The 16,164-nt window shown below is 49.3% G+C and overlaps 1 protein-coding gene across 1 annotated transcript; it reads left to right on the top strand.

Annotated features, from left to right (window-relative positions):
- The first annotated feature begins 557 nt into the window (after window positions 1-557).
- Window positions 558-1,739, top strand: LOC141248221 (protein FAM200C-like). The gene has a single exon (XM_073669333.1). The coding sequence runs from the start codon at window positions 558-560 to the stop codon at window positions 1,737-1,739; it is 1,182 nt and encodes a 393-aa protein (XP_073525434.1).
- The last annotated feature ends 14,425 nt before the right edge of the window (window positions 1,740-16,164 follow it).

Raw genomic sequence — 16,164 nt, 5'->3', positions numbered from 1 at the left:
CAGGACAGTTTACGGGACTATGATCTAAACCTGCAGGAGGTGCTGCGGGCCATTAAACAGGTAGACCCCGACAGTGTGCGAGACGAGGACAGATTGCTAACTGAGCAGTTTATCGAGGGGCTCCTGTCTAACCCCCACTGGACACAGCTGCGCATTATGGCTCAGTAAAACCCTGATCTGGACTTTGCACAATTTAAAGACCGAGCCATCCGGGTGCTACGAGAACCGACCGCAGGTGGCACTGCATCCCTCCGGCGCCCAGCTATAACATACCACCAGGAGGTGGCGTCCTTTTCCCCGGCACCTGTGGAGGCTGATGCGCAGGCCCTAGATCAGTGGTTCTTAACCGGGGTTCTATCGAACCCTAGGGGTTCGGTGAATCGGTCTCAGGGGTTCGGTGGAGCCTCCTCCACGGAGGTCAAGACACACCCGACTCATTAAGTAAATTCGTGATGACACGCCCCGCTTGGCCATCACTTGCTGCAGATGATCAAGTTACATTAATTGGCCAATCAGTGCTGTGGGGAATTTAGTGTGCTCAGTAATCCATACTAACTATGTCGAGCAAAAAAAGAAAGTGGTCGGACGAATATGTACAACATATATTCACATGTATCACGGAACGTGATGGGAGTCAGCGTCCTATCTGCATGATTTGCAATGCCAAGTTGAGCAACTCTAGTCTCGCACCGGCAAAACTGAAGGAACACTTCTTGAAGCTGCATGGAGATGGGGAATACAAGAACACAACGATTGCTGAATTCAAGGTGAAAATAGCCAGATTCGATGAAAGGGCCACTCTGCCTGCTCTTGGATTTGTACCCGTGAACAAACCGATCCTCACCGCATCGTGCGATGCTTATCTGATCGCAAAGCAGGGCAAGCCGCACACCATCGGTGAAACACTCATAAAACCAGCAGCCTTAAAGATGGCGAATCTGATACTCGGAACAGCGGCCGAAGGTAAATTATCCCAAATTCCTCTTTCAAATGACACCATCAGTAACAGAATAGAGTGCATGAGTAAAGACATCTTGGCTCAAGTAGTCGCAGATCTAATTTCAAGTCCGGCAAAATTCAGCCTTCAACTTGACGAGACCACAGACGTTTCTAATCTAAGCCAGCTTGCTGTTTTCGTGCGCTGTGTGAAAGGCAACATGATAAAAGAAGAGTTTTTATTTTGTAAGCCTCTTACAACAGCAACCAAGGCAGCCGATGTGAAGAAGCTTGTGCATGACTTCCTTAGAGACAACAATCTTTCATGGGATATGGTTTCTGCAGTTTGTACGGACGGAGCTCCAGTCATGCTGGGAAGAAAGTCTGGTTTTGGTGCGCTAGTAAAAGCCGATGCACCACACATCATTGTTACGCATTGTATTCTGCACAGGCATGCGTTGGCAACAAAAACCTTGCCTCCAAAAATGGCAGAAGTATTTAAAACTGTAGTGGAATGTGTGAACTATGTGCGAAATAGTGCTCTGAGGCACCGCATCTTCAGTGAGCTGTGTAAAGAAATAGGCTCTGAATTCGAGGTACTCCTATACCATTCTAATGTTCGGTGGTTATCCCGGGAACAGGTGCTGAATCGTGTTTTTGCCATGCGTGTGGAATTAGCCCTGTTTTTGCAAGAGCACCAACATTGTCATGCAGATTGCTTCAAAAATCCTGAGTTCATTCTCATTTTAGCGTACATGGCTGATATATTTGCAGCTCTAAATCATCTCAATCAGCAGATGTAGGGTGGTGGAGTCAACATCATGGAAACAGAAGAAAACCTGAAGGCTTTTCATAGAAAACTACCGTTATGGAAACGACGAACAGAGAACAATAACTTCGCAAACTTTCCACTTCTGGACGACTGTGTAAGTAAGATCGAAGATGTGTCTGGAATCGGAGACATTTCTGTATCCATGGAACTGAAGCAAACAATTGCCACGCACTTACATGAGCTTGCAAAGTTTCTCGACGGATATTTCCCTTCAAGAGAGTCATATCCAGCATGGGTGAGACAGCCATTCACGTTTGCTGTTGAGACAGCAGATGTCAATTATGAATACCTCGACAAAATCATTGAAATTCAGCAGAGCCAGGTTCAACTGCAACTCTTCCGAACAACAACACTCTCAACGTTTTGGTGTGGACAGTTGGAAAAGTACCCAATTATTGCTAAGAAAGCCCTGGAATTTTTTATACCATTTGTTGCAGCATATCCCTGCGAACAATCCATTTCGAGGATGCTGGACATAAAAACAAAGAAAAGGAACAGACTTTGCTATGAAAATGACATGAGAGTAGCACTAGCCAAGGTGAAGCCACGCATATCTGAACTGGTCTCTCAAAAACAACAGCAGAAGTCTCACTGATTTGCAGGTATGTAATTTGTTGTGAGTTCATGCACTGTGTTGGTTTTGTTCTTTGATCAAGGTGATGTTCATGCACGGTTCATTTTGTGTACCAGTAAAAAAACATATACCTATGTCTTGAATTTGGAAAAAAATCATATTTGATTTATCACTAAAGAAGGGTTCGGTGAATGTGCATTTGAAACTGATGGGTTCGGTACCTCAAACAAGGTTAAGAACCACTGCCCTAGATAATGACCTGTCTGCAGACCTACGCCTTCAGGTCCAGGAGCTGGCCAAAAGTATGGCTACACTTACCAAAACCATGCAGGCCATGCAAGTGTCTCCAAAGGAAAGGATCCAGCTGGCTTCCAGTCCAGATGATGTCCCGTGGCGACGACAGAGAAGAATTCCACCGACCAGACGGAGGAACAGTGATCGCTACAACCAGGACGGACAACCCATCTGCTGCCGCTGTCAAAAGGCGTGGCACTTCGCAAGATTCTGCAATTTAAAACGAGCAACCCCTGGTGCAGAGGGCCAACGCCCAGGAGTAAGGCGACCAGGCCCACAAAGCTGGTGAGACAAGTATGTGGGAGGACGGCCGGTCCTACCTGTCATGCTTGATGGCATCCTGATGAACGCACTGCTGGACACTAGGTCCCAGGTGACAACGATTCCATATATCCTTTATAAACAATACTGGACTGATTCAGACATTACCCGCTGTCCAGATGAACATCTTAGTATCTATGCCAGCAATGGTCAGCCCTTGCCTCAGGTGGGGTATAAAGAGGTGACCATAAAAGTTGGCGGAGCAGAATTGCCATCACAAGGAATGATTATTGTTGATATTGATCGCCGAGAAAGTCATCCTATGATAACTATAGGCACCAATGTGATAGAGAATTGTCTTGGGGAAATTATTCTTTTGTTGCAACAGGTCGCAGAGACTGCCAGTTCCAGTCAGCAACGAGTTCTGCAGAAGGAAATCAGAGCCCTGATGAAAAGACAACAGGTAGAGCTGTCTGGAGGAGAAGTTGGCAGTGTCAGAATGAGTGATCCATTCCCCATTGCAATGCCCCCTAGGAGTGAAATGTTAATATGGTGTCGGGCAGAAATCGTCTCAGGGGTCAAGATTATCAGGCCCTGGTAGAACCCGTGTACTCTGATAGTAGGCCCACCATCTTGACAGCCAGGGGGGTAGTCGATGTCTGCAAGGGGAGAGTACCGATACGCATCCTGAATTGTGGGGAGAAAGAGGTCCATTTACCCCGGTATGCTACCCTTGCTAAGCTGTTCACTGTCAGTAACAATGCAATAAAGACAGTGGAACCCTTGCCTCCATCCAAACCGGCGGAGGATAATGGCTCCAAGGGGCAGATGGAGGATTGGTGTCAGAAGCTACAAGTGGGCACTGACTCCACCCCTTTGCACCAAAAGCATGGAGTATACAGGGTGGTCCAAGAATATGAGCGAGTCTTCAGCAAGCACCCACTAGATTTTGGGCAGGTAAAAGGGGTCCAACATCATATCCCCATGGGAGATCATCTACCTATTACAAAGAGAGGTACCGGCCTGTACCTCCAGCTCACTATCAATGTGCCAAAGGAATGTTACGGGAGATGAAGGAGGCTGGGGTGATCAGAGATAGTTGTAGCCCCTGGGCAGCTCCATTAGTTCTCGTTAGAAAGAAAGATGGTACAATGAGGATGTGTGTTGATTACAGGCAGATTAGCCGCATTACACATAAGGACGCCTACCCATTACCCAGAATTGAGGAATCATTAGCAGCATTGAGCTAACTATTTCTCCACTTTGGATCTCACCAGTGGGTACTGGCAGGTTCCTGTGGCAGAGGCGGAAAGAGAAAAGACCGTGTTTACAACACCAATAGGCCTCAGCGAGTTCAACTGCATGCAATTCGGGCTCTGCAACGCCCCAGGAACCTTCCAGCAGTTAAAAGAGTGTTGCCTAGGACACAAAAACGTTGAAGCCGTCCTGCTGTATCTAGATGACGTAATCGTCTCCTCAAAGACATATGAAGACCACCTGGAGCACCTGGCCGAGGTGTTCAAAGCCCTATCTGGTTATGGCCTGAAAGTGAAGCCGTCCAAGCAGTGGCGTACCGCCAATGGCGGCAGACCACGCCACTGCTATGGGGCCCGTGGCTGTAGGGGGCCCGTGAGCCGGGAGAGCCCCAAGCATCATGGGAACGAGGAGCATACGTGAGTAGGAGGTTGCGGCGGCAGAGGAGCGGGTTCCGGCAGTGGAGGAGCAGGGCACACGTAGTACCCCTGCCGCAGCTACTACGTGTGCCCGCTGCTAAAGGGACATGAATATTCCCTCTTCTCCACTCCCATGGGTGTTTATTGTTTTATGTGTGCAGTGATTGGGGGATGAGGGGGCCACACATGCCAGGATACTTGGATTGAGGAGGCCACACATACCAGGAATGGAGGATTGAGGAGGCCACACATACCAGGATTTGGGGATTGAGGAGGCCACACATTCCAGGATTTGGGGATTGAGGAGGCCACACTTACCAGGATTGGGGGATTGAGGAGGCCACACATACCAGGATTGGGGGATTGAGGAGGCCACACATACCAGGATTTGGGGATTGAGGAGGCCACACATACCAGGATTTGGGGATTGAGGAGGCCACACATACCAGGATTGAGGGATTGAGGAGGCCACACATACCAGGATTGAGGGATTGAGGAGGCCACACTTACCAGGATTGGGGGATTGAGGAGGCCACACATGCCAGGATTGAGGGATTGAGGAGGCCACACATACCAAGATTTGGGGATTAAGGAGGCCACACATACCAGGATTTGGGGATTGAGGAGGCCACACATACCAGGATTGGGGGATTGAGGAGGCCACACTTACCAGGATTGGTGGATTGAGGAGGCCACACATACCAGGATTTGGGGATTGAGGAGGCCACACATACCAGGATTTGGGGATTGAGGAGGCCACACATACCAGGATTGGGGGATTGAGGAGGCCACACTTACCAGGATTGGGGGATTGAGGAGGCCACACATGCCAGGATACTTGGATTGAGGAGGCCACACATACCGGGAATGGGGGATTGAGGAGGCCACACATACCAGGATTTGGGGACTGAGGATGCCACACATACCAGGATTTGGGGATTGAGGAGGCCACACTTACCAGGATTTGGGGATTGAGGAGGCCACACATTCCAGGATTTGGGGATTGAGGAGGCCACACTTACCAGGATTTGGGGATTGAGGAGGCCACATATACCAGGATTTGGGGATTGAGGAGGCCACATATACCAGGATTGAGGGATTGAGGAGGCCACACATATCAGGATATGGGGATTGAGGAGGCCACACATACCAGGATTTGGGGATTGAGGAGGCCACACATACCAGGATTGGGGGATTGAGGAGGCCACACTTACCAGGATTTGGGGATTGAGGAGGCCACACATACCAGGATTGTGGGATTGAGGAGGCCACACATACCAGGATTGAGGGATTGAGGAGGCCACACATACCAGGATTTGGGGATTGAGGAGGCCACACATACCAGGATTTGGGGATTGAGGAGGCCACACATACCAGGATTGGGGGATTGAGGAGGCCACACTAACCAGGATTGGTGGATTGAAGAGGCCACACATACCAGGATTTGGGGATTGAGGAGGCCACACATACCAGGATTTGGGGATTGAGGAGGCCACACATACCAGGATTGGGGGATTGAGGAGGCCACACATACCAGGATTGGGGGATTGAGGAGGCCACACATACCAAGATTTAGGGGTTGAGGAGGCCACACTTACCAGGATTTGGGGATTGAGGAGGCCACACTTGCCAGGGATTTGGGGATTGAGGAGGCTACACATACCAGGGATTGTGGGATTGAGGGGGCCACACATACCCGGGATTGGGGGATTGAGAAGGCTACACATACCAGGGATTGTGGGATTGAGGGGGCCACACATACCAGGATGGGGAAATTTACCAGTAGCTGCTGCATTTCCCACCCTAGGCTTATACTCAAGTCAATAGGTTTTCCCATTTTTATGTGGTAAAATTAGGGGCCACGGCTTATATTCGGGTCGGCTTATTTAAAATATACGGTATTTTAAAATCAGTGAGTACGTGGTGCCCATAATACTGCAGGACTGTGGCGTGCATTATACTGTATGGGGGCTGCATTTTAGCCTATGGGGTGTGTAATATACTGTATGGAGGACTATGGGGAGTGCATTATATTCCATGGAGGACCATGGGAAGTTCATTATACTATATGGAGGATTATGGGGGGCGCATTATACTATATGGAGGTTTATGGGGGGAGCATTATACTATATGGAGGATTATGGGGGCGCATTATACTATATGGAGGATTATGGGGGGAGCATTATGTAACATACCTAGCGGCGTCCTTGCATAGTGGTCCATCTCCCACTGTGCAAGAGCGCACTTGATCTCCAGTCCAGTTTGCTAGCCTGGCTTCCCTCCATGCTGTCTGTTTGCCTCTGTGTCTGCTGCTTAAGGGCGGCGCCCGATCACTTCCTGCTTTTTGTACCTGCTGCAGACACACCCCTTGTGCGTCCTCAGCCAATTGCTGTCTGCCATCTGGTATTTAATCCAGCTGCTCCAATGAATCCCTGCCTGAGCATTGTGTTTTGTCAGTTGGCCTTTGGTCACTGATATGCCAGGTCCCGTTTATGTTTCCTGCCTTCGGTGTCAGTTCCCGTGTCTGAACTGTGTCCTGTCTGTATTATCTTCTAGCCTGTTGTCTTCTGCCTATCCTGGAGGCTGTATTTCCAGGCCTGTGTGAACCCGCTCCTGTATCTTGCTGTTGTCTGTTCTTGTCTGAATACTCTCCTAGCCTGTTTTGTTTTTCTCTATGTCCGTACTTTCCCTTTTTCTGCAGAGTCTGAACTCGTACCTAACTCCTGCTCGTTGTCACTGTACTTCCGTTTGTGAGTTTGTGGTCCACTCGCTACTTCTCTGCAAGTACCCTGTGGGTATCTGGTTCTACCTTTCCCTTCTAGTCTGTTCCGTGTGTACAGAGCACTGTCTCCACCGCGTCTGCGGTTTTCGCTTTGCTCAGCTCTGTCCACCGCGTCTGCGGGTTTCGCTTTGCTCAGCTCTGTCCACCGCGTCTGCGGTTTTCGCTTTGCTCAGCTCTGTCCACCGCGTCTGCGGTTTTCGCTTTGCTCAGCTCTGTCCACCGCGTCTGCGGTTTTTGCTTTGCTCAGCTCTGTCCACCGCGTCTGCGGTTTCGCTTTGCTCAGCTATGTCCACCACGTCTGCGGTTTCGCTTTGCTCAGCTCTGTCCACCGCGTCTGCGGTTTCGCTTTGCTCAGCTCTGTCCACCGCGTCTGCGGTTTTCGCTTTGCTCAGCTCTGTCCACCACGTCTGCGGTTTTCGCTTTGCTCAGCTCTGTCCACCGCGTCTGCGGTTTCGCTTTGCTCAGCTCTGTCCACCGCGTCTGCAGTTTCGCTTTGCTCAGCTCTGTCCACCGCGTCTGCGGTTTTCGCTTTGCTCAGCTCTGTCCACCGCGTCTGCGGTTTTCGCTTTGCTCAGCTCTGTCCACCGCGTCTGCGGTTTTCGCTTTGCTCAGCTCTGTCCACCGCGTCTGCGGTTTTCGCTTTGCTCAGCTCTGTCCACCGCGTCTGCGGTTTTCGCTTTGCTCAGCTCTGTCCACCGCGTCTGCGGTTTTCGCTTTGCTCAGCTCTGTCCACCGCGTCTGCGGTTTTCGCTTTGCTCAGCTCTGTCCACCGCGTCTGCGGTTTTCGCTTTGCTCAGCTCTGTCCACCGCGTCTGCGGTTTTCGCTTTGCTCAGCTCTGTCCAACGCGTCTGCGGTTTTCGCTTTGCTCAGCTCTGTCCACCGCGTCTGCGGTTTTCGCTTTGCTCAGCTCTGTCCACCGCGTCTGCGGTTTTCGCTTTGCTCAGCTCTGTCCACCGCGTCTGCGGTTTTCGCTTTGCTCAGCTCTGTCCACCGCGTCTGCGGTTTTCGCTTTGCTCAGCTCTGTCCACCGCGTCTGCGGTTTTCGCTTTGCTCAGCTCTGTCCACCGCGTCTGCGGTTTTCGCTTTGCTCAGCTCTGTCCACCGCGTCTGCGGTTTTCGCTTTGCTCAGCCCTGTCCACCGCGTCTGCGGTTTCGAATTTGTCTCCCAGTCTGTACTGGACCCTACCCAGCCTGCGCTCTAGTCTGCCTGTTCCTGTATTCCCCGGTGTGGGTCAACAGCCGTGTCCGGAGTCTGACCTGGAGTAGACCCTGGTTCCTCTGCTCGGTTCCTCCCTGGTGCACTGGCGTCGTATGCCGTCGTGCGACCTTGGTCGGATCGGGCAGATGCTTAGTTACGCCCCTCCAGGCACTCTCCGGTTCATGGCACAGTGGAATCACTACATAAACACGCACACGCCAGTCAGTCCGGGCGTGTGCATTACACATTATACTATATGGAAGATTATCAGTGGTGTATTATACTATATGGAAGATTATCGGTGGTGTATTATACTATATGGAAGGCTATGTTGGGCCATTATAATATTTGAAGGCTATGTGGGGGGCCATTATACTGTATGAAAGCAATTATTCAGTGTGAAGGTTTGTGTGGGGTCCATTATACTGTTTGGAGGGCTGTGTGGGGGCCATTATACTGTTTGGAGGGCTGTGTGGGGGCCATGAGAGTGTATGGAGGGCTCTGTGGGGTTCACAGTTGGGGGATTATATTGTGTTAGGGTCACCATACTTTGCCGTGGGAGTTGAAGTGGGGTACAATAGGGTCATTATACTGTGCATGTGGAGGCTAATGTGGAGGAATGCACCATAGGGGTATCATACTGTTTGGGGGGCACTTTTGTTGGTATCATACTTTATGGGGCAATGAAAGAGGAATCTATGACTTCAGAAGGAGGAAAATTACAATGTAAAGGCTGGAAAGTTATGAGATCTGCTCTTCTGTGACACAGACAAATATAATTTTTTTTTTTGGGGGGGGCCCACTTAGAGCTTCTGCTCCATGACTTCTATGTATGCCCCTGCGTCCAAGTGCCACCTGTTAAAGCCCAAGGTGCAGTACCTAGGTCATGTGGTAAGCACCGAAGGTGTAGTACCAGACCCTGAAAAAGTCACTGTGATCAAGGACTGGCCAAGACCCTCCACTATCAAGGAAGTGCGGCAGTTCCTCGGGCTGGTAGGCTACTACAGGAGATTTATCAAGGGTTTCACCAAGATAGCGGCACCCATGCAGGACCTCTTAGTGGGCCAGTCCAAGAAGGCCAAGAACCCGAAACCTCCGTTCAAATGGGGTAAACCAGAAGACGAATCTTTCACTCGACTGAAAATGGCTCTTACTGGAGATGAAGTCCTGGCCTACCCTGACTATGGCCAACCCTTTGGACTTCATACGGATGCCAGCAACGTAGAATTGGGAGCGGTGCTGTCCCAGGTACAGCAGGGCAGAGAGAGAGTGATTGCCTACGCCAGCAGGAAGCTTCGTCCTACGGAAAGGAACCGCGACAACTATAGTTCCTTAAAGTTGGAGTTTTTATCCATAGTCTGGGCTGTAACAGAGCGCTTCAAACACTGCCTCGCCTCCTCCAGATTTACAGTGTTCACAGACAACAACCCTCTGACGCACCTGGAGACTGCGAAGCTTGGTGCCCTAGAGCAGCGATGGATGGCCCGACTGTCTAACTACAAGTTTACCATCAAGTATCGGGCGGGGCATAAAAACACTAATGCTGATGCGCTGTCCAGGATGCCCAACTTGCCAGATGGGGAAGAAGACCCGGAAGATCTGGAGGAGATAGAGCTACCCGCTTTCCATCGTCACGGGGTGACCCAGTGCTCCCACTGTGTGAGGGACAAGCGCTCCACCAACAGAGAGGCCACGTTGCCCTTGCCCCACCATGGATGGGCGGAGATGCAGGATAGCGATCCGGCTGTCCGCCTGGTAAAGGAGTTGCTGACACAAGCTGACTCGCAACCTGATCCAAATACTTCACAGGAGACCCAACAGTTGTGGAAGGAGAAGGGCACGCTGTTCATCTATGAGGGAAAGCTGTTTCGAAGAAGTATCAACTCCCGGACACACGAACTGGTCTGGCAGGTAGTATTCCTGAGGCGGGATGCGCCAATGGTCTTAGAAGCGTACCTTGATGGAGCAGGACACTTCGGATTGAAGAAGTTGGAAGTCCTGCTACGTGAGCAAATCTACTGGGTTGACATGAGGAAAGCAATCGAGAGATGGTGTCAAGAATTTGGTCCATGCAACCTGAGACGGAAAGACCGTGACAGCTAGAGGGCTCCCCTGCAGCCCATAATCACCAAACAGCCTTGGACCACGTGAAGGTAGCCCCAAGCCGGTCAGGCTATGTCTACGCTCTCACCATAGTAGACCACTACTCCAGGTTCTTGGTAGTAGTGCCAATGAAAGATCAGACGGCTCAGACGGCAGCCAAAGCATTTCAACAACACTTTTGTCGCCCGCACGGTTACCCTGAATGAGTGCTGACCGACCAAGGTCCAGCCTTTGAAGCAGAAGTGATTCAAGAATTCTGTAACTTGTACGGCTGCAAGAAAATAAGGACAACGACGTATCATCCCCAGAACAACGGGTTGTGCAAGAAAATGAACCACGTGGTAATAGACCTGTTGGAGACATTGTCCCTTGAAGAACGTAGCCTGTGGCCAGAGAAGTTACCAGATTTGGTGGACCTATATAACCACATCCCGGTGAACTCCACCAACTGTACACCCGCTTACCTGATGAGAGCAAGACCTGGCAAGTTACCTATTGACTTAGACATGGGTGTCTTAACACCAGAGATGACATCACCAGATGCAGATTGGGATACAGAGTGGCAGCAACAATACCGCAAGGTGCAAGAATGTGTGGAGAGAAGTTTGTCCCAGGCGAGACAGAAGCAGGAGAAAACTTACAATCAGCACGCACCTGCAGTTCCCTTATCACCTGGAGAACAGGTACTCAAGAGGAAGAGACGAGTCCATAAAATAGATGGCCAGTGGGAGGTTGAGCCATACACCATCCTACCCTCGAATTACGATAACACCAAAGTGTGCCTCATCAGTAAAGATGGAGGGGAAACTTCAGTGGCAGTCTCAAGAGACCACCTGAAGATATGCCCTGAACGGTCGAAACACAAAGGAGAAGACCAAGACAGCCCTCAGCCCATAGAAAAAGTGGAGGAAATGGTCCAGACAGTCCTTGGAGCATTTCCCTGGTCTTGGACTCAGGTGAACAGAGCAATTGTGGTACCGGTCCTGACCTTTCTCCAAGCGGCCTCATCGGAAGCCACAGAGGTTCCAGAACAGCAGAGAGACCAAGCGGCCCCAGAGACAGATGCTTCATCAGCAGCAGATCAGGAGAATCTACCCTCTGCTAGCAGTGAACCTGTTGTACCCAGGGTGAGCCAAAGAATTCGTAGGAGATTACCCAGCCTACCAGTGTTACCTCAGACTACCTGTAGTGTAGTTCACACTGAACCCACCACACCAGGGGTAGACACTAGGGACCAGGGTAGGTCAGTAACAACAAATGTACTACGTAGATCGACCCAAAGTACTAAAGGTCAGCTCCCTGCCCGCTGGAGGAACTAAAGTGTATGTTATATATAGTTGTAGCCGTTAAATAATCTTGGATATATATAGTTGTTAAATTTATGGACAATCGGACCACAGGACTAGGTGAGGTCAGGACAATATTGAAAATAGTTAGTAAGTGGCCTTGAAAATAAACCACAGGCGTGGCCGAAGACCGGGCCCAACGGCAGAGTGCCCTGAAGCCACGCCCAGGGACGATACACAAAGTGGGTTGATGCAGTTCCCACTAACCAAATTTCAATTATCTGGAAAAAGACAATCCCCAGATTGTGGCGTAAAGACTAAGCCCCGCAGTGACTGCTATAAATTTTTGGTTGGGTTTTTTGTAATTTTTGACTTTGTAAACTATTTGTAATGTGAATTGTTATTATTGTTGATTGTTAATTCACAAAGGTATTCTCAGTCCGGTAGTACTGAATTTAACTAGGAGGGAATGTTGCACCCCAGGGGTCCGGTTACCACAGTGGCATTGCCTCCCTCACAAGAGGTGATGCCATGCCTGGAAGCAAGCAGGGGTCCCCTAGTCAGGTATACTAGCATGCAACACTTTCCTGGCTCCAGACCAGCAAGGGGAGCTCCTCCCCTTAGCAACTGGAATCTGGAGGCGGGGTTAGTTAGAGTTAGTGAGGGGAGTTGAAGTCAGGACAGCGAAGAGGAAAGACCTGGGGAGTGGAGCTGCATGGCAGCTCACCCCAGAGAGGAGCGTAGAAGAACCGGACACCGGAGTCCGAGATTGTGGGGCACTGAAGGCCCAGCAGTAGAAACCGGAGGGCAGAAGACTGCAGGTCTCCTGGCCCCATCAGATGCCCGGTGGCTCTGCAGCACATAGGGCCCAGCACCGACACGTGGGAGCGACACTCCAGGAAGGCCCGAGCTGCCTGCCATACGGGTGAGCACAAAGACGTTCTACTCAGGGACGAGGGCCACAGCACAGCTACAAGCAGCAGGGCCAAAGAGATTAGCGCAAAAGGAAGGCCTCCAACTTCACCTGGCTAGGTGGATTCCCCACTTGCTTCCAGGCCGCCCGGACCTCTACTACAAGCTAGTACCCATGCCCCGGTCTGCCTAACCACCCCAAGTAAAGATAAGAGGAAACCGCCATTAAGTTGTGGACTGGTTATTATCTGCGCCATCCCCTGCACTACACTGCACCAGCAACATCTATAACATCACCATTTCCTGCCCTGGAGCTAAGCTCTGCCTGTGAAGAGCTGAACCAACTCTGCAGCATCATCATCAGCTCCAGAGGATCTGCACCGCAGCGGCGGCTCCACATGGCCGCATACCACAGGTGGCGTCATGAACATTAAACTATAAAAACTATAATCCCCTTTTTATTGACCGCCCTGGGTGACGGACCGGGTCACCGCCACTGTGACATCCCCCAGCACCGACCAGCCTGGCTACCGAGTACACCACGGCCCAGGGGGAGCATCAAAGGCACCTGAATGATGCTGAAATGCATAGCCTTAACAAGGTGACCATACTTCCATGTATGAGCCATTTTATTTGCAGCAGTGCCTAGTGGTTCCTTGTTTTTCTTCTACATCACATATGACAAACTCTGGCCCGCAGGATGAGTATATTTTTCCAGCGACGCACTTCCAACTATATCAGCATCCTGGAAGTTGAAAGTAATGATGGAGGAGGAAGCATCATCTGACTCTCCCTCTCCCGTTATTCCCCCTCTGTGTCTGACGTCTCAGCGCAGCAGGCGCGATTACATCTTTACAATGCGCCCGCTGCACTGTGGTGTTAGGAGGATCTGAAGACTCCATGGTGAGACCGGAGAAGTGGGGGAATGGGCAGAAGAGAGTATTTTTTTATGTGATGCCCATTATACTATGTGGGACCATTATTCTGTATGGAGGACTATGTGGGGCCCATTATACTGTATGGAACACTATGTGGACCCATTATACTGTATGGAGTGCTATGTGGGCCCATTATACTGTATGGAGGGCTATGTGGGACCCTTTATGCTGTATGGAGCACTATATGGGGCCCTTTATACTGTATGGAGCACTATATGGGGCCCATTATATTGTATGGAACACTATGTGGACCCATTATACTGTATGGAGGACTATGTGGGGCCATTATACTGTATGGAGGACTATGTGGGGCCCATTATACTGTATGGAGGACTATGTGGGTCCATTATTCTGTATGGAGGACTATGTGGGGCCCATTATTCTGTATGGAGGACTATGTGGGCCCATTATACTGTATGGAACGCTATGTGGGACCATTATTCTGTATGGAGCACTATGTGGGCCCATTATGCTCTATGGAGTACTATGTGAGGTCCACTATATTGTATGCAGCACTATGGGGGGCCATTATACTGTATGGAGCACTATGTGAGGCCCTTTATACTGTATGGAGGACTATGTGGGGTTCATTATACTGTATGGAGCACTACTGTATGTGGGGCCCATTATTCGTATTGGAGGACCATGTGGGGCCCATGATTCAGTATGGAGGACTATGTGGGGCCCATGATTCTGTGTGGAGGACTATGTGGGGCCCATTATATTGCATGGAGCACTATGTGAGGTCCATTATACTGAATGGATGACTATATGGGGCCATTACACTGTATGGAGCACTATGTGAGGCCATTATACTGTATGGAGCACTATGTGAGGCCCTTTATACTGTATGGAGGACTATGTGGGGCCCATTATTCGGTATGGAGGACCATATGGGGCCCATGATTCTGTATGGAGGACTATGTGGGGCCCATTATATTGTATAGAGCACTATGTGAGGCCCATTATACTGCATGGATGACTATGTGGGGCCCATAATACTGTATGGATCACTATGTGGGGCCTATTATTCTCTATGGAGGACTATGTGGGACCCATTATATTGTATGGAGCACTATGTGGAGCCCTTTATACTGTATGGAGGACTATGTGAGGCCCATTATACTGTGTGGAGGACTGTGTGGGGTCATTATACTGTATGGAGAGCTGTGTGTGGATTACAGTTGGAGAATCATACTGTGATGAGGTCACCATCCTTTGTCGGGAGGAATGAGGGAGGGGTTACTTGTAGGGTGATTATACCGAATTCATTGTGGGGTTATCATACTGTGTTTGGGGGGCACTTTTGTTTGCATCATACTTTATTATCTGTTTTATTCAAGGTTTTATCTTCTTTGTTATTGCATATTTAAATTAGGCCATTGGGCCATATGCTTTTTACTGCTCTTACATAACATATTATATTATTTCTATATTTTATTCTAAGATCTATTCATTAAAATGTAATTTGTTTGTGGGACAACCCCTTTAAGTTTGTTTCCATATGAAAAAGTTCATCGTTATATTTGATAAGGAAAAACGTCCTCCATTGTAGACATGTTTTTAATAAATATCAAGGTTGCCCCGCGACTTTGTCCAAGCTTTTAATTTTGGACCTGTGTGTATTTGAGTTTGACATCTCTGTACACCCTGCATTACGCATTGCAGCTGACATTGTGCATAACCGACACAAGGGTGGAATAGTAGCTGGTCCACGCTTTACGAATTCTCAGACAGAGTTGAGCCTGTTGTAATCACATCTCGCCATCTCCCAATGGAACAGCGCTGCTTTATCTTTTTCTTTTAAAAAACACAAAATATCACATTATCCCAAAATCAAGAATCGCTGCTTTCTGGTCATCTCTCAAAAATGGAATAAAACGTTGCATTTCCCTCAAAAATTAGCAACACCAATAAAATCTACGGCTTAAAACCCCTCCTAAAAAACCCCAAACTCTCACATTGCTCCAACAATGGAAAATTTAAATGTGTCATCATTCATTATTGTATTCATCAGATTTGAGCAGTTTCCTATGCATTCAGGGAAGTTTTTGAAGCTTGGGCAATGGTGCTGAAGTTCTTGGGTAATAATAATTTATTATCCCTGCTGTGCTAAACTGGTGTCAAAGAGTCAGAAAATTTGACCTCGTTTTTTTGTTTGTTTTTCTTGCAAAATAACGCAGTTTTTTGCCACTTTTCTAAAAGTGGGTGAGACTTAACAGTAGTAGAGATAGCCTAAAATTGCCCAACTTCAGTTCCTGGCTATTGTAGAGTTAATTTTTGTGAACAGCCCAAAAGATCGGCCAAATTTTATTGAGACGGATCACCCTACTCCAGCGGGCCATAGGTTCCAGGCTTTCCTTTTATAAATCCG

Source organism: Phyllobates terribilis, unplaced genomic scaffold, assembly GCF_046119375.1.
Source record: "Phyllobates terribilis strain yellow unplaced genomic scaffold, ASM4611937v1 Scaffold_2__4_contigs__length_985480577, whole genome shotgun sequence".
Lineage (NCBI taxonomy): Eukaryota > Metazoa > Chordata > Amphibia > Anura > Dendrobatidae > Phyllobates > Phyllobates terribilis.
This window is presented reverse-complemented; position numbering and strand designations above follow the sequence as displayed.

What these genes read in the sequence shown, in the direction of transcription:
- LOC141248221 (XM_073669333.1), top strand. Translation starts at nt 558, where the DNA reads ATGTCGAGCAAAAAAAGAAAGTGGTCGGACGAATATGTACAACATATA.